This window comes from Arachis hypogaea, chromosome 18 (genome assembly GCF_003086295.3).
Source record: "Arachis hypogaea cultivar Tifrunner chromosome 18, arahy.Tifrunner.gnm2.J5K5, whole genome shotgun sequence".
Taxonomy (NCBI): Eukaryota; Viridiplantae; Streptophyta; class Magnoliopsida; order Fabales; family Fabaceae; genus Arachis; species Arachis hypogaea.
Window position 1 is genome coordinate 229,724 of NC_092053.1, and position 22,143 is coordinate 251,866.

Sequence of the window (22,143 nt, forward strand, 5' to 3'; positions counted from 1 at the left end):
TCATCAGTGACTTCAACCTAAAATTTTATTATATATTTTTGTTTCTTGTTTTCGTTTTCTAGAATGCATTCCCCTTTTTCCTATACAACAGCCACTAATCATGATGAATCATATGAACTCTTGAGTTTGGATACTGATGAACCATCTGAACTAAACGTATCAGTGAAGGCAATGATTTAAAATGTTTTTCATCACCATTTTCGGACAGTATAACAGGATTTGGATTTTCTATATTTTAAATTTTAATTTAGAGGATAAAGTGTGATTTTTCACTATTTATTTTATAAAAAGGATCAAGAGAAAATATAAAAAAAAATATTTAAAAATAAGAGATCACATTTTACTCTCTCAAGTAAAAATAGTAAAAATCTAAAATTCAGAAAATCTAAATTCTATTTTATCATTTCATGAGATCCACTTTAGAAGTCATATAGTAATTCTATATTCTTAGGCTAAGTAAGCAATAGGTTGTAGAGATCAAATTAAATGGAACCGATTATTCAAGAACATGAAGCTAAGATAAGGAAGATTAGGGAAATTGACCATCTTCAATTGACTCCATTTACAAGCATTGAGAGTCGTGAATCTCTAGAAATTTTATAGAATCGTTCTTGTTGTCCTCACCAATCTTAACAAGAATTTATTGTTTCTTGAGTACAATTAAATGTTCCAAAAATGCAATCCAAAGTCTTTTTATCTATTCTGATATTATTTTAAAATGTAGAATAATTTAATTTAAGAAGTACAAATCTGACCGTTCGATTTGTATACTCCAAATTTTTTTAATTTTTTAAACACAAATCAGAGGATCCAATTTGTGTACTCCAAATTTTTTAAACACGATTTGTGTACCTTCCATAATTTTAAAAAACACCAACAATTACAATGTTAAAGTATATCACTCATTCTACTCCCATCTCTAAATTTTTTAGCCACATTCTAACATATGATATATATTTTTTGGACAGTGCTGACATATGATATTAACATGTGCGTTTCCTTCCGTTATTAGGCCTATTTGTCATAAAATCAAAATGTCGAACAACACACATAAACCCTTTAGGTGTTGACATTTGTTGCTGTAAAGAGTTCCATAATAACTAACTAATTAACTGCTCAACGAAGAAGATATAAAAGAAGAAACACAGGTTAAAAACATTCAAAGCGCAAATGATGGAAAAAGATAATAACAATTGGATATACTAGTATCACTCTTTAGTCTTTACAGCACAGCATTAAGATGTGACTGAGTGCACATGACATGTAAGAGTTAAGTTACAAACAAAATTTACAAAGTGGAAATCACTCTGAGCGGACTGGTTCTATATCTGTGAGAGAGGCACCAACCTTAAGTTGGTTGTGTACCAAAGGGATGAGGGAATGTAGCACATCTGTTATTAGCGGCCTATAACTTGGTTCGGCTTGCACACACAGAACAGCTACTGCTGCAACCTGTACAATGTAAACACCAACTTAAGATTTTGTAGCATTGAGTTCAAGACATCTTTCTGAGTACACTGCTTCTTTTCAATGAATAATGAACCTGATATAAATGTTTCAAATCCATTGTGTCTTTGATAACAGGATCCACAATACTTGGAAGCTTCAATCTGTCGGTTAGCTGAGGCATGGCCTGCGAGTTTCAAAAGTTTTACACACCAACTACTGCACATATCTAAGAGGGATTGGTATGAAACAAAACATACCCACGAAACGAGGGATTGATATTGGTCTGCTGACATGTTTTCCATCGGTTTTTTTCCAGTCAGAAGTTCTAAAAGGACAACCCCAAAAGCATACACATCGCTCTTATCAGTTAGTTTACCTGAAAAACATAACTTGCAATGTTATATTTCTGTTTTGAAGGAAAAAGATAAGCGCAAAACTATAATAATAGGAAAGATTTTATCGATGTGCCTCCCTTTTTCTCTGTATTTGTAAGAGAATACTTGTAAAAATATAATCATGAAAACAACAAACTTGATCCCACTAAGCATTGTTAGTAACATGAATTAATCATCATTATTAGAATCTACAATTTCAGCTTCTCATAAAGTTTTCTAAGCTCTTTCATCTCTCTCTGCCCTTTTTAACATAACTATGAGAATACCTAGCAATTTTTGCAATTAATTGCACAGAACTAATATGCTTATAAGTTAGTACAAATAATGCAACCACTTGGATCAAGAAAGAAGCAAACAGTGTAACAAGGACTATAAGCTTTTGTCTGTTAATTATAATAACGAATATTCTTGTGTACCATGTGATATGTACTCAGGTGCCACATATCCCAAAGTTCCCGACATCTTCATGTTCTTGTGTTGCACTCCAGAAGAGATAGCAAGTCCAAAATCTGTGAGCTGAACCGTAAAACTCAGTGTAGGAACATAAATCAATAATTAACATGTATGATTAAATTATCATGTACTGCCTAACCTTAGCATTAAAATTAGAATCGAGAAGAACATTGGAAGACTTTATATCTCTATGAACCACAGGGGGATTGGAGTGTTCGTGAAGATATTCTAATGCTCTAACAAAGTCAAATATGCATCAGTCATTAATCATTATAGTATATACAAGACAAGAAATACTTTATTAGCAATTTTTGACAGAATAAGCGTGACGAAATCACCTGGCAACATCAACTGCAATTCTTAAACGGAGATACCAAGTTAAAGATGATCCACGATTAGGCCCTAGAATTATTGTTAATATAAACAAACAATATAAGATGCTTCAGTTCCCAAGTATAGATAATTTTTATGTATTTCTTCTGAATCAAGATGAAAGAAATGAAATTAATATACCATGCAATTGAGTTTCCAATGATCCATTCTCCATCAATTCATAAACAAGAAATCTTGATTCACCATGAATACAATAGCCCATGAGTTTTATGATATTTTGATGCCGAATCTTGCTCAACCAACTCACTTCATTCTGCAGTTTGATGTAACCATCAAAGGCAAACGAGTGTAGCAAACCTAGATATTAAATATTGATATGGATATCTTCTAATTTTTAATAGTAATAGAGGACCATCACCTCAAATTCTCTATCAGCATCACTATCTGCTTTCTTAACAGCTGCATGGAAATTCTCATCAAGATGAGCTCTGTAAACAATTCTAGAACCACTCTCTGCCATAACATTGCTGTTGCTAAAGCTGTTTGTTGCGGCCTCTAATAATTGAAAGTCAAAAATAGCAACTGAACTCTTCTTATCTGCCATCCTTGAGTAGTTAAGTTTAGCATTGACAGGGTTTAAGGTTTCCCCTTTTTCAGCCTCTACACACTCAACAAATAAATAAAAAGAATGAATCAGAGATCTAACCAAAGCCAAGACCATGATAGGAAGTTTGTCTATAAAGGCAGAAGGTAGTAATACCCATGTTTCCTTGGCTTTTACTGCTGGAGCTTGTTAAGCTTCTATGGCGACGAAACCAGACATACAATACAAGTAGGAAGATTCCAAGGAGAAGCGCAGAACAAACAATTAGTGATATTTGAATCCTCTTATTCAAATTCTGGTGGTGCACCATTCTAACCTTAACTCCTGTTTCAGAAGAAAGTACAAGCAGTAAATTTTTAATTATTTAAGGTTTCAATTTGAAAACTTTTGTAGTGTTGTGAAACCAATGCAAGCAAGCAGAGAGAGAGGTAGAAGAAAGCGAAATGAAGGATTTGATTTTATAGGGCAGTACCTGGAGGTTGTGCATTTGCAGAAGTGTGAGCAAGAGCAGCATGAAGAAACAGAACAAGGAGGCTCATTTGCTTTGCTGTGGGAGCAGAATGAGACAGAGAGGAATAACAATAACTTATCAAGAGAACCTTCTTTCTTTTCTTTTTTGCTCTGTTTCGAATTTTAAAAGGAAGTTGTTTTGGACAAGGGTACTTTCAGGGAAACCGAGAAAGCACTCTTTTAATACGTTTGATGTTTGATGAAAGATGATGATGACGAGGAGAGAGAGAGAGAGAGGCATGTGGCAGTTAAGTTATGCAAAGGCAGAGAGTAGATTTTCTCTGGTGAAAAAAATTGGATGGTGTGCAGTGTTTAATCTAACCATTCATTATTCTCTCTCTTATTTATTTTTGGTCTCACTTATATAATCAAAAGTGAGAGATCACACTCGATTTTGTCTAAGTGTTAAAAAAATTGGAGAGGATTCATTTCCACGTAAAGAAAGGTGTGTACTCAGAGAGAGTTCAAAGTTCAAACTTGAAAAGGATAGTAATGAGACACAAGGTTTGTGAGATGTGGATAGTGTAGACAGATGCTTAATTGTGGGTCACCAACACACATTAATGCAACCATCTAAGTTCCCCTTTGCCAACCTTTCAAACATAAAGACAGGCCTCAACCTCTTTACTCTTTTCTTTACCTATTTACAAATCATAAACTTGGCCCCCTTTTCTCTTAAGTCTTAATTAATGCATGCTTAATTGCAATATAAGCAAAGAGTGGTGGTAGATTGTGTTTACTTCCTCGCTCTCTAGTCTACTGTTGCTATCACTATTAGTATTTTCATTACCTATTAATATTATATGAATCTTGAAAACACTAATTGTTGCAATGTCAGCTGTAAGTTTCGCAAAAAAAAAAAATCCAGCTAAACAAGAAAGTTACTAGAAACTAGAAAGCAAGGCCATAAATCTAGTCATGGAATGCATATTGTATCCTCGCTTTTGTAAACAAATTTGCGAGACGTGTGAGAAATTCACAAATGCCACGTGAACTTTCTAAACAAGGTTGGGGGGAGGAGTAGACCGAGCAAGCTATTTGCAATTGGCAATGTTGTTCATAATTCATGTTTTACCTAAGTCCTTTTGCTGGGTGGGATACTGGGTAGAAGAAGGGGCCTAGGCCCAATTCCTTTTGGTAACATGCTTGTTACAAAGGGATGCTATTTGGGCTTGCTATTGAGTAGTGCCAAAATGCAAGTTTATCTTGGGGAAGAAGAGTATTTTGGGGTAGTGAGTAGTGAGTGCAATGCATGCAAGAATAGCAGGGGGGAGGCACATACAACTAGGCACCTCTTCCATTTAATTCAACTCTACCCCCTGAACGCTCTTATCTCTTTGTATTTACTGCATGCACTACTAGTCTGCACCTCAACCCACCTAACGCTGCTCTTAACACTTGTTCTTACTCTTGCAGAATCCAGAGGGAGAATAGGAAAATACTGCGACCCATTTTACCTATTCTTGTATGAAACCTGCGCTCGATGGCCTTTCCCTACCTGTCCCTCACCACAAAACCCATTCGATCAAACACCTTTCCTAAGGCCACCACTGGTTCCATCACCACCTTTGATAATTCCCCCACCAATGCCACCCATAGATCCATTCCCATGGCTGTCCCCACCTGACATGTTTCTTCCACCTCTGGAAGATCCGTTCGCATCATATTCACCACCACACATCCTGTTGCCGCCGCCGATGCCTCCAGAACTGCCCGGTAATCCACACGAGCCACTTCCAATTCCATTGGTGAAGCCGCCCGTAACAACGAGCTTTCAAGAACCATGACCAACCATTTAAAAACTCACTCGTCCATCTTTTTCTGTTCGATTTAGGAGCTACTGACTGAAAATGAGAAAATCCTGTAACTGACATATATCTCATTAGCTAGATTTTCTCTGTTTTTTACTTTCCACGTTTCTGTCCAAATAATAAACAAAGTATCTTAAAGTTTTGAAAATAGATTTTTTCCCATTTGTCTGCATATATCATTTTTAAATTTATACCATATAATATAATTAATTTAATTCTCTGCATAACGCTCGAGTCTTAATCTAGTATCCTTTAAGTGGAAAAAAAAGTCCATTCCCGTCTATTTTTTATACTTATATAGGATGTCCTGTCTATTATTATTATTATTAAAATTTTGGTAACCCAAACTATGCCAAATTTAATATGTTGTAGACCCTCAACTATGCCAACTTTCAAACATTGCTGACTCAACGTAAATAGGGAACGCGATGTGATTATCATGTTGCAAAATTGGGTTCATCATGTAAAGAAAACTGTAGCAGAATCTTATTGATGAGTTCCAAAACTGACTTTCTGTTTTCCATCATAAACCTAAGGACATAGGGATATTCTAGGAAGGAGCCAAACAATACAATTGGGTCTTCTTTTCCTTCCTTTTCCTTCATTGTTTCAATAGTAAACAGAGGAAACTAAAACAACCCACAGAAGAGTTAAAAATAATATATGGATCTGAACTAATATCATTCTTATCTTAAAAGTTAAAACAGAAAAGAGATTTCTTTAGTACTTAATATCTGGATTATCACGTAGACCTAGCTTGGAAATAACAAAACAATACGAATCCCAGTCGGTGCTTCTAAGGTATTTCAGTAATCTTTTTCTCCTCTGAACCATTGCTAGCAGACCTTTACGAGAATGCTTATCCTGAAAACATCATTGGGAACAAATCGAATCACACTCACCCTCTAAATCATAGTCAATAACACATACTGAAACGATTGAACAGGGAAATAACTGTTCACTAACTCAATTCTATGGGGAAACAATCTTAATCTAAGTTTAAAGAACACAGTATATTTCCTCTGTTTCGAAAGATCAAATGGAGTCACGAACTAATATTGTTAACTATTTAGAAAGTAAATTAATAACAGCAGTATGCACGCAATTTCTGCACGTTATCTTCAATACTAGAATCAAGGATATTCACATACAAAAACGGAACTGACCTTCTTGTGTAGAACTGCTGATAGATGCTTAATCTTAGTTGTGAGTTGTGCAACTGCAAGAAGGAAAAAGAGGTAGAGCATTAGTTCCCAATCCCATGTAAAATGTACATTCAAAACTATCACTTCAACTTTCACCAAGACCTATATTGAAGTAAAAGTCAAGCTCACTATTCTAGTTATCTTCCCTTTGGATCCTCTTCATAGTAAATTGCATAAATAAGTCAAATAATTTTCTTTACCTTGAACACGAGCAGATCCACAATCAGACTCTGACATTTTAAACTCCTCTCTAATCTTTGCTAGCTCAATTTTCAACTTTTCTGCTGAGGACATATTATCTGGATGGAAGTACTGAAATAAACGTAATGAGAAAATCAGTTAACTGAAACAACAAAGTTAATTTTATGGAAGAGAAATTTTAAAGCAACATAACAAGAACATCAATAGCTCTTTAAAAGAACCTTCAATTTCAATGATATGGCACACCAATGATCCTAGAAGTGCTTCACATGATATTATGACACGAATTACTTCATCGAAAAGTTAGGCAATAAAATCAGATTCAATATACTAATGCCTGTGCATCTTAGTTCAAAATAGAATCAGCAGAACCCAAGATTTTTACAATATAAATAAAACAAGGAATGATAAATAAACAATAGGGATTGACATTTGAGAAGCAGAGGCTATAATCAAAGATACAATGAATAAAATGAGGGAAAGACAGAAGCCTATAATTGTTCAGGAAATTAAACATGGAGGTTATCTCTTTCAAGAAGGCCAAAATGCAGCAGGACCGAATGCAACATTAACTCCAGAACCAGTGACAATGTCTCTGAAGGGTTATGTTGGCTATTTTGAATTAATTAACCGAAAACAAATGCAGAGCGAATCCAACATTGCTCCCATTTCCTTGTAGATTTGGTCATTACTAAGCATACATGATAAAAATTTAAAATTAAAAAAAAATTATCTTGCACAGATGTCACGAGAAATTTGAAACTTGATCAGACTAAATGACAAATATCAACAAGGATCATCATATGGCAAATGATACATTTGACATGGGCATAAGCAATAATGCAACATGAGCACGATCATTTTCATTAGTGCAGGACCCATTCGACAAACAGCAATGGTAATATGCAATGTTGCAATTTGGAACAGAGAAATGAAAACTCGCATCACCAATATGGAAGTAGAGACAGCACGGTAAACCATAGATAGGACAGAACACAGAACCAATATAAATAAACAAATATAATACTGACCCTTTCAACAAGGTTCTCTTTAGGAGGATCCATCATGAAGCTTGGTCTCCCGCCCAAATGACCCAGCATATCAAACCTCTGCTCTGGAAAGTTTATAGAATTAGGTAAATCTTTTGGTATAAATCATAAAACGGAGGAAAACAAATTCGATTGGGTTCATGATCAGGATCAGAGTAACAAGGAAGAAATGAAGATATAACATCAAAGAGGAAGAAAAGATGGGTACGCTTTTCTTTACTAGCTTGCTCCAGAACAATCAAGCTCTCTTGCAATGGTTTGATGCCGACACCAATGAGGGTGGAGCGAGATTCCATCTCCTCCAGCTTCCTCAGTTTCACCAATCTTTCATTCAACTCCGCAATAGAGAATCCCTCTCTCCCCCCACCTTCCGCCCTCAACGCCCTCAATTTCTCTCCCAACTCTGGAAAGCTGTACATCTTCACAAACCCCGTCACCGGGGGCCCAGAGCCCTTCTTCTCGTTCATTTCCTTCAAGAAAAACGTCGGCAACTCCCCGCTCCCGCCTATCAAAGAGCCGCTTGAGGCGGAATCAGAAGGACCCGATTTCACGGTGCTTCTAAACGCCGACAACGGCATCCGATCGCCGCCCTGCTTGTTCGGATTAGATTTAATCTTCTGCACGCTCTCGCGGAGCGCGTCAAAGGAGATCTTTCCCCCAATGCCGGGCGCCGATTCGCCGGACTTTTCCGAGACTTTTCTGTTGTAGATCTCCTGAAAGGAGATTTGCCCCGACGAGGAGGGCTCGCCAGCGCCAGGTGGAGGGGGTAACGTGCGGCGGCGGAACTCCGAGAGGTTTTTGCGGATTTCATCGAGGGAGTTGACTTTGGAAGCGGCGGATGACGGGGTTTGCGGGTAGGGGTTCGCGAAGGGTGAATTAGTGGGGCGGGTTCTCTTGAGCTTGTCCTTGACGTCGCTGAAATAAGAAGACATGGGAGACTTGGGAGTTGAGTCGCCGTTACCGCCGTCGGAGCTGGAAGTGGAGAAGCGGTGGGTGAGAGTGAGAGGGTTCCATTTGAGTCTGGTTCTGAGTGTGAGGGAGAGAGCCATCGTCTCAGGACACACCTGTTCGAGTGAAGCACCTCACTTCAGTTAGTTCGTTAGGGTTTTTCAGCTCACCCTAACCTAACCCATTGCTTCCCCACATCAATTGAAAAATTAAAACATTCATCACTACCCAATAATTCTCAATCAACTTTAACTTAACCCTTTTTCAGAAATTTTTTTATATTAATACACCTTTAATATATTGATTCTATTAAAGTTTTAAATTTATTTTTTATCTGTTTAATAAATCTCCTCAATTCCTAAAAAAATTAGTTAATAAGAGTCTAAACAAATTTTAGTCACGACAAAAATTAAATTTTAAAAATATTAATTAAAATTTTTTTTTATAAATAATTCATAAATTAATCATATTATATGTATACAAAAAATTAATTATTATTATTATAAAACATATATTAAAAATAAATTAAACATCATATATATTTATACATAACCATACGATGATTAATTTGATAACTTATTTTTTTTTTTTTTCACATGACGTTTTTGTTTGCTGATAAGTTATATAAGTGCTCATTATTTTAGTAATATTAGCAAATTTCACTGGCTTTCCCTTGTATGATTGTTATAGAAATGCAGTTTCTTTAAAAGATAAATGAGTAACACCAAATTTAAGAATCAATTGCTTCACTTGCACTTCTAATTTCTAAACCCAAACTCATTTATAAACAGAACAAGAACTTGCAGTCAATAACTTTAAAATTAAGTGATATCAAAATCGTGCATTACAAATGGCGGGCAGTTCAATACTTTAGCTGGACTTGCATTACTTTATCTTGTAACTCTTCTTCATCTATTGGTTTTCTTTAGTTTACGTATGTACCAACTAACAACACTATCATGTTTTATTGAAACAAACAATGGTAGATGCCGAGAGGGATGGGGTAATTAAGTTCCCTTGCAAAAATTAACTGCTTACATTCTCGAGTCTTATGAGCCATAGAGGTATGGGTCACACTTAGTAGTCAGTACGAAGTACCATCAGAGATGATAGGACGCCAGAGAATTGTCCTATACACTCCTTTAACGCCAAAAAAAAGGCCAGAAAGTTTTAATAAAGAAAAGGGTTAACGGAGTCCCAATCTATCTATAGCCGCAACTCCTGCCCACTACTACAGATAACCTAAGTTCACTTCGTCATCTGATTAGTCCACATGTTCTTCGAGTGTGCAGAGATTATTATTTCTAACAACACAATTCATGACCACAGAAAAGCAGAGAGAAATGGAAGAGCATGATTTGTGTGGTAGTATTAAATATTAATGGTGGTATGATATGAATGAACAGTCGATTATATCATAGAGATAAGTAAATAGTACTATGCAATTGTCATTTGCTCACAATGCAAACAAAAGTGGTTAAATACCCGGTGGGGATGGTAATGTGAAAATTAAATAAAAGCATAGTTGCTAGTGGGGGATGAGGAAGCTATGATTTTTGTTGCAATGTATTAATTTGTAATAAATCGTGCGCCCGATGCTGATTGGGAAATAGGAATATATAATGAATAACTAATAATACAATTACAATTTACAAATATATATTTGCATAGAAATAATATTTAAAAATTATTTAATAATTTAATATATTTTTATTAAATTATTCAAAATACTCTACAATCAAATAAAATATACACCACAATTCATCTTTCTCTTTTTTATCATCTTTCTCTTTTAATATTGTCGTCACCACCACTATTTTTTTCTTCTCTTTTTTTTTCATTTGATTTCTTCGTAGTTAAATATTACATAATTAGTTTAACAATAATATAAACACATTATTTAGTTATAAATAACACATAATTTTTTTATGAATGACATAAAAAGTTTTAATAAATGACACCAAAATTAGTAGATGACACAAAAATATAAAATATATTTAAACATATTTTAATAGAATCCTAAATTATTTTGTGTATAACAAATTATATAATAAATAATAAAAAAAATAAAAACTCACCTATAATTATTTAGCATCTAAGTCTTAAGCAAAGAAAAAAAAAGTAGTGGTTGAGGTTTGACACGTGTGCTAGAAGGTGGGACCAGAGGGGCGAGAGAAAATAGGGACGATCTACAGAATACAACATCTGTAAGGATAGACAATTACAAAGAGAAAGAAGAGGAAGAGGACATTTTGGGGTTTTCCTTTCATAAAAAAGATCATCCGTGTCTCTCCCCACACACACACTCCCTTGCTCATGTAAGAAGCACCGAGAGATGAGAGACCGAGGGAGGCACATCATTTCTCTTTAAACCTTCCAAAATCCACACCTCCTTTTTCCTTTATTTTATTTTATATATATATTTAACATTCCAACGACACCCACCATTCCCATATCTCCCATAACACACACCACCTCTTGTCTCTTCCAATCAACCCTCTTCCACGCTCCACAAGACATGTGCCATGATAACTGGGTTAAGATCGCCATGGCCGACGATTCTCTCGTCGTCGACCTCCTTCTCCGACTCCACCAAGCCCGACAGCCGCCGCCACCTCCCTCTCTTAACCTGCAGTGGAGCGTGCGTCAGCGCCGTTCCAAGTGCGTTCCCCGCCACAATAAAGCGGAGACAACTAGAGCCAGTCCTACCACCCCTCTCTCCTGGAGCGCCACCACCTCAGCAAGCGGAGGAGGCGCCACTCTAGATAGCTACGAGGAGTCCAGCCGCCCAACCAAACACCTGCATACCTCGAGATCTAAGGTTCCACGCTTCATCTCTCTCTCTCTCTCTCTCTCTCTCTTCCTTTTTGTTAGTTTGAGTTCAGCCGTATTCCTTGTTATGTTTTTAATTCTGTGGGTATGCTGTGTGCATGAGGTGCTCGCTAAACGCGGTGCATAAGTTGAAGGGAAGGGAAGGGAACTGACCTTTGTCTCTGTTTCTTTTTCTTATTCTTTTACTATGTTGGCATCCAATTAAGTGCCACTCGCACTTTATATTTTTTTGAATCATGGATGGACGAAAATGCCATTCACCACTCATCAGGCTCAGCTCAGCCTTTGGTCCGATCGCGCCTCTTTGCTTTTTTTTTTTTTTTTTTCAAATCAAACCATTTTCGGAGCTGGCTTTATTCGCCTTATCATCTTCTCAACACAGATTTGAACCGGTGCCTACCTACTCTCGCAGGACACGCCGTGTTATCATCTTCTTTACCTTTATTCCTCTCTCTTTCTCTTTCTTTCGTCAGGAAAGTTCAACCTATTACCCTTTTGTAACTGTTAATGTATTTTATATTTTATTTCTTAATTTTGGAAAGGAAAGGAGAGACTTTGATTCAACGCAAGGAGTCAGAGGCTTCAATGACTCTTGTAATCTTATTCACGTTTTTTCCTCGCCGCTCTTCATCTCAAATTACGCAAATGACCTTCCTTCTCGAGGGCAATTTCGTCTCTAGGGGATATGTTCTGGCCGTGTCCGGAGAAGGTTAAAAAATAAAAAAGGTTTGTGGGATTGTGAAGTGTAAACTGGGATGTTATTGTTGCAGTGTGGCATTCGTGGTTTGATAGGGAGGTGGATAAATATTAAATTTATGAGGGGTATTTATGTAATATGAGGAGAGCAGCAGCACCACAACTACAAGTGCATTTTTGGTGGCGTGTTTTCGTGGGAAAGGCAAAATAGCTCTTGCGACTGCTGCTTGTTTTGTAGTGGTTGTGCACTTTGGAATGCTCTTGTGTATTATTAGGTTTGGAGCACTCATGTGGTGTCACCTCCCCTACTGTAGCTTTACCTGCGGCCGCACCTTCTCTACTTCATTTAGGGGTCTGCGTCGTCGTTTCACATATAAGAAACGTTTGTTAAGGTATCTGCATCACAGCAATTAAAAATATTATTAGTATTATGCATGGGCAAAAGTCAAAAGTAGCAAGTCCTTATTTTTTTGATTGGGAACTGTTATCCTATGAAGAAAGGAAAAACATGGTGGTATATTAGTCTTTTTATGCTTGGTGGGGTAAGGTCCAAAAGGGGAGAATCTGTGGTTTTTTGGGATCGAGACGAATATGTGGTTAACAAAATGAAATTATGACTTATCTCTTCTCTTCTCTCTCTAAATAAATGGGAAAAAAAAAGAAAAAGATAAAGGAAGGTGGGGGAAAATAGTAACTTGGCAAACCATTCCAAAAGGAGGAGTAAGTTAAATTGGAGGAGAGGAGATAGGGATTTTGGTAGCGAGGGGGGGGGGGGGGGGGACCATAGTGTCACTGCCACCAACTAAGCTGGCTGGTTAGTTATTGGCGTTTATTAGTCACCGCTCACCGCTGTCCATGGAATCCATCCTTTCATTTTTTATTATTATTATGATGGATTATGGATATGCAATTATGCATTACGCCAATACCTTCATTTATTTTTTGTGTGTAGAGGCAGATTGTGAGCTCACATACTTTTCTTACACACCAAACCATCAATATATAACACAATACACACGCTCTCTCTCGATCTCAATGTCTGTGGACTCTGGAGGGTGTCATTGACATTTTCATTCAATACCTCAGATCCAGTCTCTGTTGCAGTCTGCCACTTTGCACTTCACAGAAAGAGAGAAACAAATATGGCACGCTTACCCTCACTACTCCACCCTTTTTCGTTTCACTTTAACGCCATCTTTTCTATCTCCTTCCACTCCCCTTATTATTTATTATTATAATAAAAATCATCAATGTCCATTGCACAACTGCACCCTCCTATCCTACCTAAATCCTAAACATTGGTCCGCTGCCTCACTTCACTCCAATTTTTTTCCTTTTCTGAGAATATGATAAAATGTTTCAAGACCCTAAATTCGGTATTTTATATATTGCAGGTTGCAAATCCAATCGAAACAGCTCTTACCAAAAGGTCACGAAGAAAAAAGGTAAATGTTGATACATACATATTTTACATGTTTTCATTGAGTATGTCGAAAGCAAAGTGCTATTGATTTCTATGTAAAATTGAGTTTGTTTGGGCCTGGCTCCAACCCAATAGAATAATGAGCTACTTTACATTTTGACTTAGTATTTGTTGATTTATTTGCAGACTTTAGCTGAACTAAAAGAGGAGGAGACTTTGTTGCTCAAAGAAAGGAGAAGCTTGAAAAATGTACGATTCAGGCGCATCCTGTTTTTTTTTTTTTTTTATCACATATTTGGTTTGTTTATAAACGTTATTTCGATATTTGAACAGGAACTTGCATCGTTGCGTCTCACACTTGAGAAACATAGAGCCACAAATGAAAGCTTAAAGAGATTAAAGGTGACCTTCCCATGTTGTTCTGAATCACTTTGTCATCCATATTTGAAATCTTACAACATTTTTTAATGAGGACAAATGCAGCTAGATACATGTTGATTATGCACTTGACATTTTGTAACAGCTTGATTTGGAGTCGCAACGGAACTCTGAACCAACTAAAATCTACGAGGAGTCTAAGAAAGGTGTGGTTGACCTACCTCAGTGCCATCCATCAACTTCTCTGTCCCCAAAAACTGTTACACATAAGGTTATTGATGGCCATTCATATGTTTGTCCAATAAATTCTTGTTCCAAATCACAAGAGATGAGTAAAAAAGAATCTACCTTGGTGCTCCCTGATCTAAATTTGCCTGTGGATGTGGATTTGAGCTCCAATTGCATGGACTGAATCAGCTAATAAGAATCATATATGTACTATGATGCAGCCTAACAATTTAGGTTTGTGCTAATGTAATTGTTGTAGATGCTGAAGAGTAAACCATTCATCTTCATTGGTCAACATTCACGTGGAAATTGTTTCCCAGGGTAGCTTAGAAATCCTAACAGATCAGGCTTAGTATTTCACTATTTCCATATGTTTTTCGTTCCATTGTTTTCTACAGTGTCCAAAAAGAACCCTGTATTCCTTCTCTTCATTTTTATAGAAAATATTTACTGATAAATGTAATTACGTGTTCTATAGATGATTCAATAACTTTGGTTAAAGGTTGTCTGTAACTGTATGATTTGGTTGTATCTTGGGTCTTACAAACCAGAAACGCTCAGCATGGTTTTTTTTTTCTTTTTTTTATCAGATGAGATGGTGTATATTAATGCTATCCATCAAAAGCATTAAGCATGTCTTTTTTTTTTGTTTTGACAGAAAGCATGTCTTTGACTGTGACTCCTATATATGTATGGGTTTTGTTTTCGGCCGTAAGTAGTAACATGTCCTCTCTATGGACCTTGTACGACTATTTGCAACTTGGACATCTATTGGGCTCAAGCGCTCTACCCAACCCTTCATACAAAAAAGAATATTACTTGTAGGCTATGTTTGTTGGAAGGAAAGAAATTGAGAGGAAAGAAATTGAAAGGAAGAAAATAAAAAGAAAAGAAAAGAAATTAAGTGGATTTTTATTTTTTTTTATATTGTTTGGATGAAAGGAAAATAAAGAAAGAAATGTTATAAAAAGATAATTTTATTCTTATATTATAAAATATATTAAAAAAATAAAGGGATAATATTAAAAGTAGAGAGAGAATTAATTTTTTCTTTATTTTCTTTCCATTATTTGAGAAAAAAAATTGGTAGTCTCACCAATATTTTTCCATCCATTTTCCTTCCTCTCCTATTTTTCTTCTCAACCAAACAAGAAAACATAACTATTTTCTTTCCAATTTTCACCTAAGGCTGAAAGTGAGCCGAGCTGAGTCGAGTTAGACCAAGCTCAAGCTCAGCTCACCAAAATTGAACTTGGCTCACGGCTCAACTCATTAACAATCGAGCCTATTTTTTAAGCTCAAACTCGACTCACCGAAAGCTCACGAGCTGGCTCAAATAATAGAAATATAAATACAAAATCTATAATTTTATATCAATAAATTATAACTTATATATTTTAAAAAATATTTAAGAAAATAATTTTATATATTGTTTATCTATCAATAAATATAAATTTTTTATTTATGTCCTACATCAAAATTATATATAATAAATAAATATAAAATTTTAAATAATTAACATCATTAATATATATAATTATATATTACTATTTCATATGCATATATATAATATTAAAAATATAGACTAAATGCATATAGGATATGTGTATTAACATATATATATATATATATATATATATATATATATATATATATATATATATAATCAAACTAGTTCACGAGCTAATGAGTTGTCCAAGCTCAAATTCGACTCATTTAATTTATGAGTTCAATTTCAAACTCAAGTTTGGCTTACCAGTTCACAAACTTAACTTATCAAACTATTAACGAGCTGAGCTCGAACTGGCTCATGAGCTGCCTTGACCCACTTCCAGCCTTATTTTCACCTCAAACAAACACACCATAGTGCTTTTTATGATATATCTTTTGTTACCCTTTCTTAAAATAATCAACTCCCAATATTCAAAACGCTTTATTATTTCAATAGAAATAAATAAAGAGAATTAAATACTATTTAATATTAAATAACTATATTCTTTAGTAATCATCATTTACTAAATGTTGTTTATTATGTAATATGTACCATTTAAATAAACAAAATTTAGTTCTCGATGAACATCAATCAACTAGTAAATATGAAGAAACAACGCATGCATTTTCTATATCTCTATATATTTTCCTTAGTGTTTTCTGTAGTCTTCGTCAAGCATCGTGCTACATGGAAGAGTGCATTGCTTTCGTCACTATACTTGAACAAATGCATCATTGTATGTACGCTGATGTGAAGAGAAGGAAGGAAGAAAGGATACACTGGAACATTATTTTCTTTGCGGTAACATGGGTGTTGTGGTGGTGCTTACGGGCCTGAATGAAGTTCTTTTCTGGAATGCAAAGGTATGTTTTGATGATTTATTAAACAATTGCATGTTTAATATACAATTATGGAAGAAAGAAAATATGTATAAATTATGTAAGGTGTGAGGTGTGAGGAACTTATGCTAACAATTTCTCCAACTCCAAGCAAGGGAGTATAGGACTAAAGATGTAAAACGCACATATGAACATAAAGTACTGCCAAAGATTCAATGCTGTCATTATCCTAGGATCTTCCCTTTCCAAGTCCTTATGTGTGTTAAGATATAACAAGATTCGCAGAATCTTGGGCCATCATTTTCCCTTGTGTAAAAAATAATTTCTGAAGTCTGTTGAGTCACAATGATATTAATACTCGATTAGACATCAATACAACTTTTGGAATTAGACACCCACAAGTAGCTAGATTCATCTTAGATTAGATAATGAAAATGTGCATTATATATTTTGAAGTCTCAAGTAGTTAAAAAACTTAAAATTGATGAAAATAAGCCTCTCGGAATATATTTAGACATATAAAAATATATATTAGATTTACATGGAAAGGGAGTAGACAAATACATATAGGGCCTAGGGTCAGCATTCATCAAGCTCACTTAAACTATGGCGGATTCCCGGCTCCGTATTCACTATTGCTGTCTCTTTCTCTTTGCACTCAACCATGATGCATTTTCTGCTAAATAGCAATACCAATTACTATTCATTCAACATACATGGATTACATATTGTATTGTGTTCATCCCAATTGCATGCATGCACTGCTCTATCTAAGAATAATACTAATACTGATTCTAATACTAACCTACAGAATCATATATATCATCATCAGCAGCAATGCTCCCATTCTCACTCCTCACAGTCTCACACCAAGCTTTAGCTCAAGCGCATCAGGCACCCCAGAACTGAACAATTGTGCAACCGAGGTAACCACCGAACACTTCCTATCGCCACCGCGCGCCCCTTTCCTCTTGCGGATTCCGCCACTGCTTGACGACGACGACGACGCCGAAACCGGCAACACCGACGGTATCTCGAAGTTGGTTCTAGCCTTGGACCCTCTCAGGCGCCTAGCCGCCGCATCGTAGGCACGCGCCGCCTCCTCCGCGGTGTCGAAGGTGCCAAGCCAGTGGCGGCACCTCCCAATACGGTCGCGTATCTCGGCCGACCACCTTCCCCAGGGCCTTTTCCTGACCCCTCTGTACCTCTTGGTGATGACCGGACCATTCTCCGTCTTGTTATGTTCCATCATTTTGTGGTGGGTTGGGTTACTATCATTTTTTGTCCCAAAGAGGACGTGTTCTCCAACAATAGCAGCGATTCCTTCGAGTGTTTTTTCATCATTTCTGGTTTGTGGAGGGTTTTGAGGTTCAGACGAGAAGAAGCGGGTTATGCTTTGTGGATCCATGTTAACATGGAGGAGCCATTGGGGTGATTCTGATGGTGCTGGTTTGGGAAGGAAAGTGGCCATGCCTGATGCCTTGTGATTTTCTCACAAGTCACTAACATTATTTATACAAGAGTTTGATGGAGTAAAATATTGTATATTTATTGGTGAGATTTCATTAATATTATTAATGGAGATATGTGAAGATATTGGCGTCAAGTACAGTTGGACAAGACCGTAATCCCTCATACTTACACGCTTGTCTTTCCTTTGAGACTACTTGAGATGAGAGGGATCAGGGCTTCAATCTCATTGCCTTTTTACCTACATCATTCAATCCCTACGTATTCATTCGTATAAAAATACTACCCACCTAGCTACTATATAGTATGTATATGACACTACCCGTAATCAAGGGTGACTCAAGTACCGAGACACCATTGATGAGATGAGATCACATACTTCGTCGTCATGGATAAGATTGTTTCCTTTGACTACCATTTTCTTTTCCTTTCATCTTCACATACGATATAATCAATGGCTCAATTTTATGGATACGAAAGGCTTAGGTGTGCTATTTTCATATGTGGAGTTATGACGTACAAGACAAAAATGTGGGACAGATTTTTCTGAACCAAAGGTAGAACAACTTAGATCGAGTTTTTTGGAAATAAAATTTTGCTTCACAAATCGTATGGTCCGATTTACAGCGGATGGAATTTGAAATCTGAAACACGCAATTCGGACTCTCCGTTTTATTTGTTTCGGCTAAATTTGTTGAGCAAAACGTGACTCGGACCGTCCATTTTCAAGAACACAACTCGCAGAATTCGAGTTCTGGTTCCTCTGATCTCACAACGAGGTGAAGCACCTCTTCTCCCCAGATGAGAGTCCAACACCTCATTTCCTTCCATATTCAAATTAAAAAGCGTACAATTAATCATACCTCCCCACTCACATTTTTTAATTAACTTTCAAATTGAAATCCAAATCATTTCTCAAAATATAATATTCATTCCTTTTACTTTAACAATTACTACATACCTGAATATTATTTCAAGTTAAACCATGAATATATATAAATAAATAAATAAATAAAACTGCATTGTATTCGACTTCATTGATTACCCCCTATTCTCAAATCTAGCTCAATACACGTAGTACTCTACTAGTATTACTATTCACAAAATCTTATGTCACAAATACTCAGATGCGAACAAGATTTGATTGCGTTATGAATGATGACAGAGGTCTTTCTCAGGTCAAGAATTTAATACGCATACCTGATAGATTAGACAGCCCAACAAGCACCTCTCCCCTTCTTCCGTTGGGGGTTCAAAGTTCAAACTAAAACTTCAATTGCTTTGCATCAAACACTCCCATTCCACAATGCCAACATTCGCTGCTAACTATGCATTTTCTATATTATTGTTTTATTTATACTTTTTCCCCTAATAATCATATCATTGATTTTTTTGGTTCAAACTGTGGCAATGGCCAGCTGGCTGGGCAGTGGATATACATACACATATGCTGTTTTCCGCTTTTTTTTTTCTTTTTAATTTATTTTTTTAAAAACGAAATGTTTTTGTGGCATACATTTTGTTAAGAACCATTTTTTTGGTTACTTAATTCCATTTAAATAAGGGGAATGTTAGAGACACAATGACTTTATTGAAAAACAACCACCAATTAAATAAAAACACACTATACCTTTAAATTAATTTTTTAAATTTTAATATTAAAATAATTATCCGTACACTAGTAAAATGAACATCTGATATGTCTATTATTTACATTATTTAATATTTTAATTGTTAACATATACTTTTCCTTTAAATAATTGCTATACGAATATGCTATTAAGAAAAAAGTTAAACATAAAGCATTTAATCTAGAATTCATATACTCTGCTTTTGTCTTTTCCTTCTTTTACTAATGCTAACCATTTGGAAGGAAAACTATTTTCTTAAAATAGTCAAAACAATTTTAAACGAAATTGTTTAGTGTTGCTTATTATTAACTACTTTCTTAAAAACTATTTTCTTATTAGTCGATAACCAGCCAGTTGTGAAAATTGATTGTTTAGTTGTATTAAGGCCATTGTATTAAGGCCCGGCCCTATGTATAATCTAATCCATATTTTAATTTACATATACTCTAATTTGGAAATATGGAGGAAATGAGATATAAGATATAACATGGAGAATTGTTGAGGTATTGTTTGTAAAACTAACAATTCAAATGGACGACCATCTTCAACAATGCAGCCATTGACTCATATACGCAATGTCATCTTCCACTTCCTTGTATTTGTCCTTCCAAAAGAATACTCCAAATTCTTATGTATGTTAATGTAACCTGTAGAGTGCAGGCACCGCAGTTGATCTCACAATCGTCACATATATCTTCTCATGTTATTAATTAATTAATTGGAAAAAGTCTATGACTAGTAACTTTATTAAATTTTGATCAGTCTATAATCAGCAAAAAAAAAAAAGAGTAAAAATATTATTTGGTGACTATTTGATAACTATAAATTAAAAAAGTTACTGGTTTGTCGCTACTCAATTAATTGTTAAGCATTACTTTTGGTTTTGGACACACATACTTAGTAAACTTTAAACTAAAGTGCTTGAGTTTGAGAATTTTATTTCTAATTTGGTATGTCCACAACTCGTGCCTCTCTAAGCTTACAAGTCAATGCAGTAAATTGAAAGAGTATAGAGGAAAGAGTGCATTCAAAGACGCACGCACAAAGATACAGATGATGTTAGAGCTACATGTGTAGGTAGCTAGTTTTGAACATTTTCCAATGCGAGGTGGCTTTGTTTGTAGCAAAGTCGTGTGTTTGTGTGATATTTGGAGAAACATTCCGTAACAAGAGCCACACCACGAAGAATGTCGGTCTATAAGCCCCAAGTAAACCCCTAAACACAAAACATTGGAGAGAGATTTAAGCGGTTTGGGAGAAAGAGAAGGGTGCGTTTGTTTTCCCAAGGGGAGGAGGAAGCACGCGAAGATTTTGGGGTTTGCACAGTGGTGCTCTCACTCTTTGGACCAAGAGATTTTATTTGTCTTGCTTTGCATTTTGCATGGAGAGAAGAGTAGGACCAAACAGACAAACAAAGTCTCCCATAATCATATCTTTATCATTTTCCTACTCTCTCTATTCATGGATTTGTGGCAACTCTGAATCTTTTGCCTAAATAATGTAACCTTTTTGTGCCTTCTCTTTCCTTCTTTTGAATATTCTTTCGTATCCTTCTTTCCTTTTCATCAAAATGGCACTCGCTCTCTCTCACTCTGTTACCGAGAGATATGGGATTCGGACTTGCAAGAGTCTCAATTCAGTAAAGTTGATTGTGACCATCTCTCACTAACATGACACTCAATTCCTCTTGTACTTCCTCTAATGCTATTATGCTAATGCACTACACTACACACTATTTACTTTTTATTTTTTGAGAGTTGAGTTCTTTTTCCACTTTTTTATTTTGATATTGGGTGAGTGATGGTGTATAACCGCATTATGGGGGTACAAGGTGCTTAACGGGAGTGTGACGGCTAGGATTAAAAAATTGGACAGTCTGTTTACTGGTTGGATAGGTACACAAATTGGACCGTCCAATTTGTGCCTCAAGCCACGTGTTAAACATGCAAGGACCCGATAGTGAATATTGTATACACCAAGTGAAGCTTAGCCCCTCATTTCACTTTCGTCCCTCTTCATCAAACCCTACCTTCACCCCACCGTCACTTTCGGCCTCCGATTTCTGTGCACGCAACTATCCACCACGCACAAATTGGACGATCCGATTTGTGTCTCCTTTCACCTGCAAGAAATCGGACCGTCCGTCTGATTTCTTCTTCATCACCTGACTGCTGTTACCCTGGTGTCAAACTCCTA

The 22,143-nt window shown here is 35.9% G+C and overlaps 4 protein-coding genes across 5 annotated transcripts; 1 reads left to right on the top strand and 3 right to left on the bottom strand.

Annotated features, from left to right (window-relative positions):
* Nucleotides 1-1,171: 1,171 nt before the first annotated feature.
* On the bottom strand, nt 1,172-4,160 carry LOC112769357 (probable receptor-like protein kinase At1g80640). 2 transcript variants are annotated; one of them, XM_025813855.3, is made up of 10 exons: nt 3,707-4,160; nt 3,391-3,558; nt 3,049-3,290; nt 2,811-2,943; nt 2,636-2,699; nt 2,437-2,533; nt 2,261-2,360; nt 1,707-1,825; nt 1,544-1,633; nt 1,172-1,452 (listed from the first exon to the last, which is right to left on the bottom strand). In XM_025813855.3, the coding sequence occupies exons 1-10, from the start codon at nt 3,771-3,773 to the stop codon at nt 1,303-1,305; spliced, it is 1,230 nt and encodes a 409-aa protein (XP_025669640.1). In that variant the 5' UTR covers nt 3,774-4,160; the 3' UTR covers nt 1,172-1,302. The 2 variants fall into 2 exon arrangements, with proteins under 2 accessions (XP_025669640.1, XP_072081376.1); XM_072225275.1 differs by having other exon boundaries at nt 3,049-3,297; nt 3,707-3,910.
* Nucleotides 4,161-6,019: 1,859 nt separating this feature from the next.
* On the bottom strand, nt 6,020-9,241 carry LOC112769356 (uncharacterized). The gene is made up of 5 exons (XM_025813854.2): nt 8,219-9,241; nt 7,993-8,075; nt 6,961-7,072; nt 6,722-6,774; nt 6,020-6,419 (listed from the first exon to the last, which is right to left on the bottom strand). Exons 1-5 carry the CDS (start codon nt 9,057-9,059, stop codon nt 6,276-6,278), a joined length of 1,233 nt encoding a protein of 410 aa, XP_025669639.1. The 5' UTR covers nt 9,060-9,241; the 3' UTR covers nt 6,020-6,275.
* Nucleotides 9,242-10,942: 1,701 nt separating this feature from the next.
* Nucleotides 10,943-14,973, top strand: LOC112771365 (uncharacterized). The gene is made up of 5 exons (XM_025816087.3): nt 10,943-11,779; nt 13,881-13,931; nt 14,096-14,158; nt 14,243-14,311; nt 14,433-14,973. Exons 1-5 carry the CDS (start codon nt 11,477-11,479, stop codon nt 14,697-14,699), a joined length of 753 nt encoding a protein of 250 aa, XP_025671872.1. The 5' UTR covers nt 10,943-11,476; the 3' UTR covers nt 14,700-14,973.
* A 2,421-nt stretch (nt 14,974-17,394) lies between these two features.
* On the bottom strand, nt 17,395-18,317 carry LOC112772089 (ethylene-responsive transcription factor ERF084). The gene has a single exon (XM_025816968.3). The coding sequence runs from the start codon at nt 18,315-18,317 to the stop codon at nt 17,703-17,705; it is 615 nt and encodes a 204-aa protein (XP_025672753.1). The 3' UTR covers nt 17,395-17,702.
* Nucleotides 18,318-22,143: the final 3,826 nt, after the last annotated feature.

Bases quoted from the DNA above. Each gene is read 5' to 3' on its own strand.
- LOC112769357 (XM_025813855.3), bottom strand. From the start codon at position 3,773: ATGAGCCTCCTTGTTCTGTTTCTTCATGCTGCTCTTGCTCACACTTCT. The intron at 2,944-3,048 runs GTGATGGTCCTC...ATCAAACTGCAG, and splicing joins ATGCTGATAGAGAATTTGAG to AATGAAGTGAGTTGGTTGAG. The intron at 2,361-2,436 runs GTTAGGCAGTAC...TTTACGGTTCAG, and splicing joins ATTCTAATTTTAATGCTAAG to CTCACAGATTTTGGACTTGC.
- LOC112769356 (XM_025813854.2), bottom strand. From the start codon at position 9,059: ATGGCTCTCTCCCTCACACTCAGAACCAGACTCAAATGGAACCCTCTC. The intron at 8,076-8,218 runs GTACCCATCTTT...TAAACTTTCCAG, and splicing joins GCAAGCTAGTAAAGAAAAGC to AGCAGAGGTTTGATATGCTG. The intron at 7,073-7,992 runs GTCAGTATTATA...CGTTTATTTCAG, and splicing joins AAGAGAACCTTGTTGAAAGG to TACTTCCATCCAGATAATAT.
- LOC112771365 (XM_025816087.3), top strand. From the start codon at position 11,477: ATGTGCCATGATAACTGGGTTAAGATCGCCATGGCCGACGATTCTCTC. The intron at 14,159-14,242 runs GTACGATTCAGG...ATATTTGAACAG, and splicing joins AAAGGAGAAGCTTGAAAAAT to GAACTTGCATCGTTGCGTCT. The intron at 14,312-14,432 runs GTGACCTTCCCA...ATTTTGTAACAG, and splicing joins AAAGCTTAAAGAGATTAAAG to CTTGATTTGGAGTCGCAACG.
- LOC112772089 (XM_025816968.3), bottom strand. From the start codon at position 18,317: ATGGCCACTTTCCTTCCCAAACCAGCACCATCAGAATCACCCCAATGG.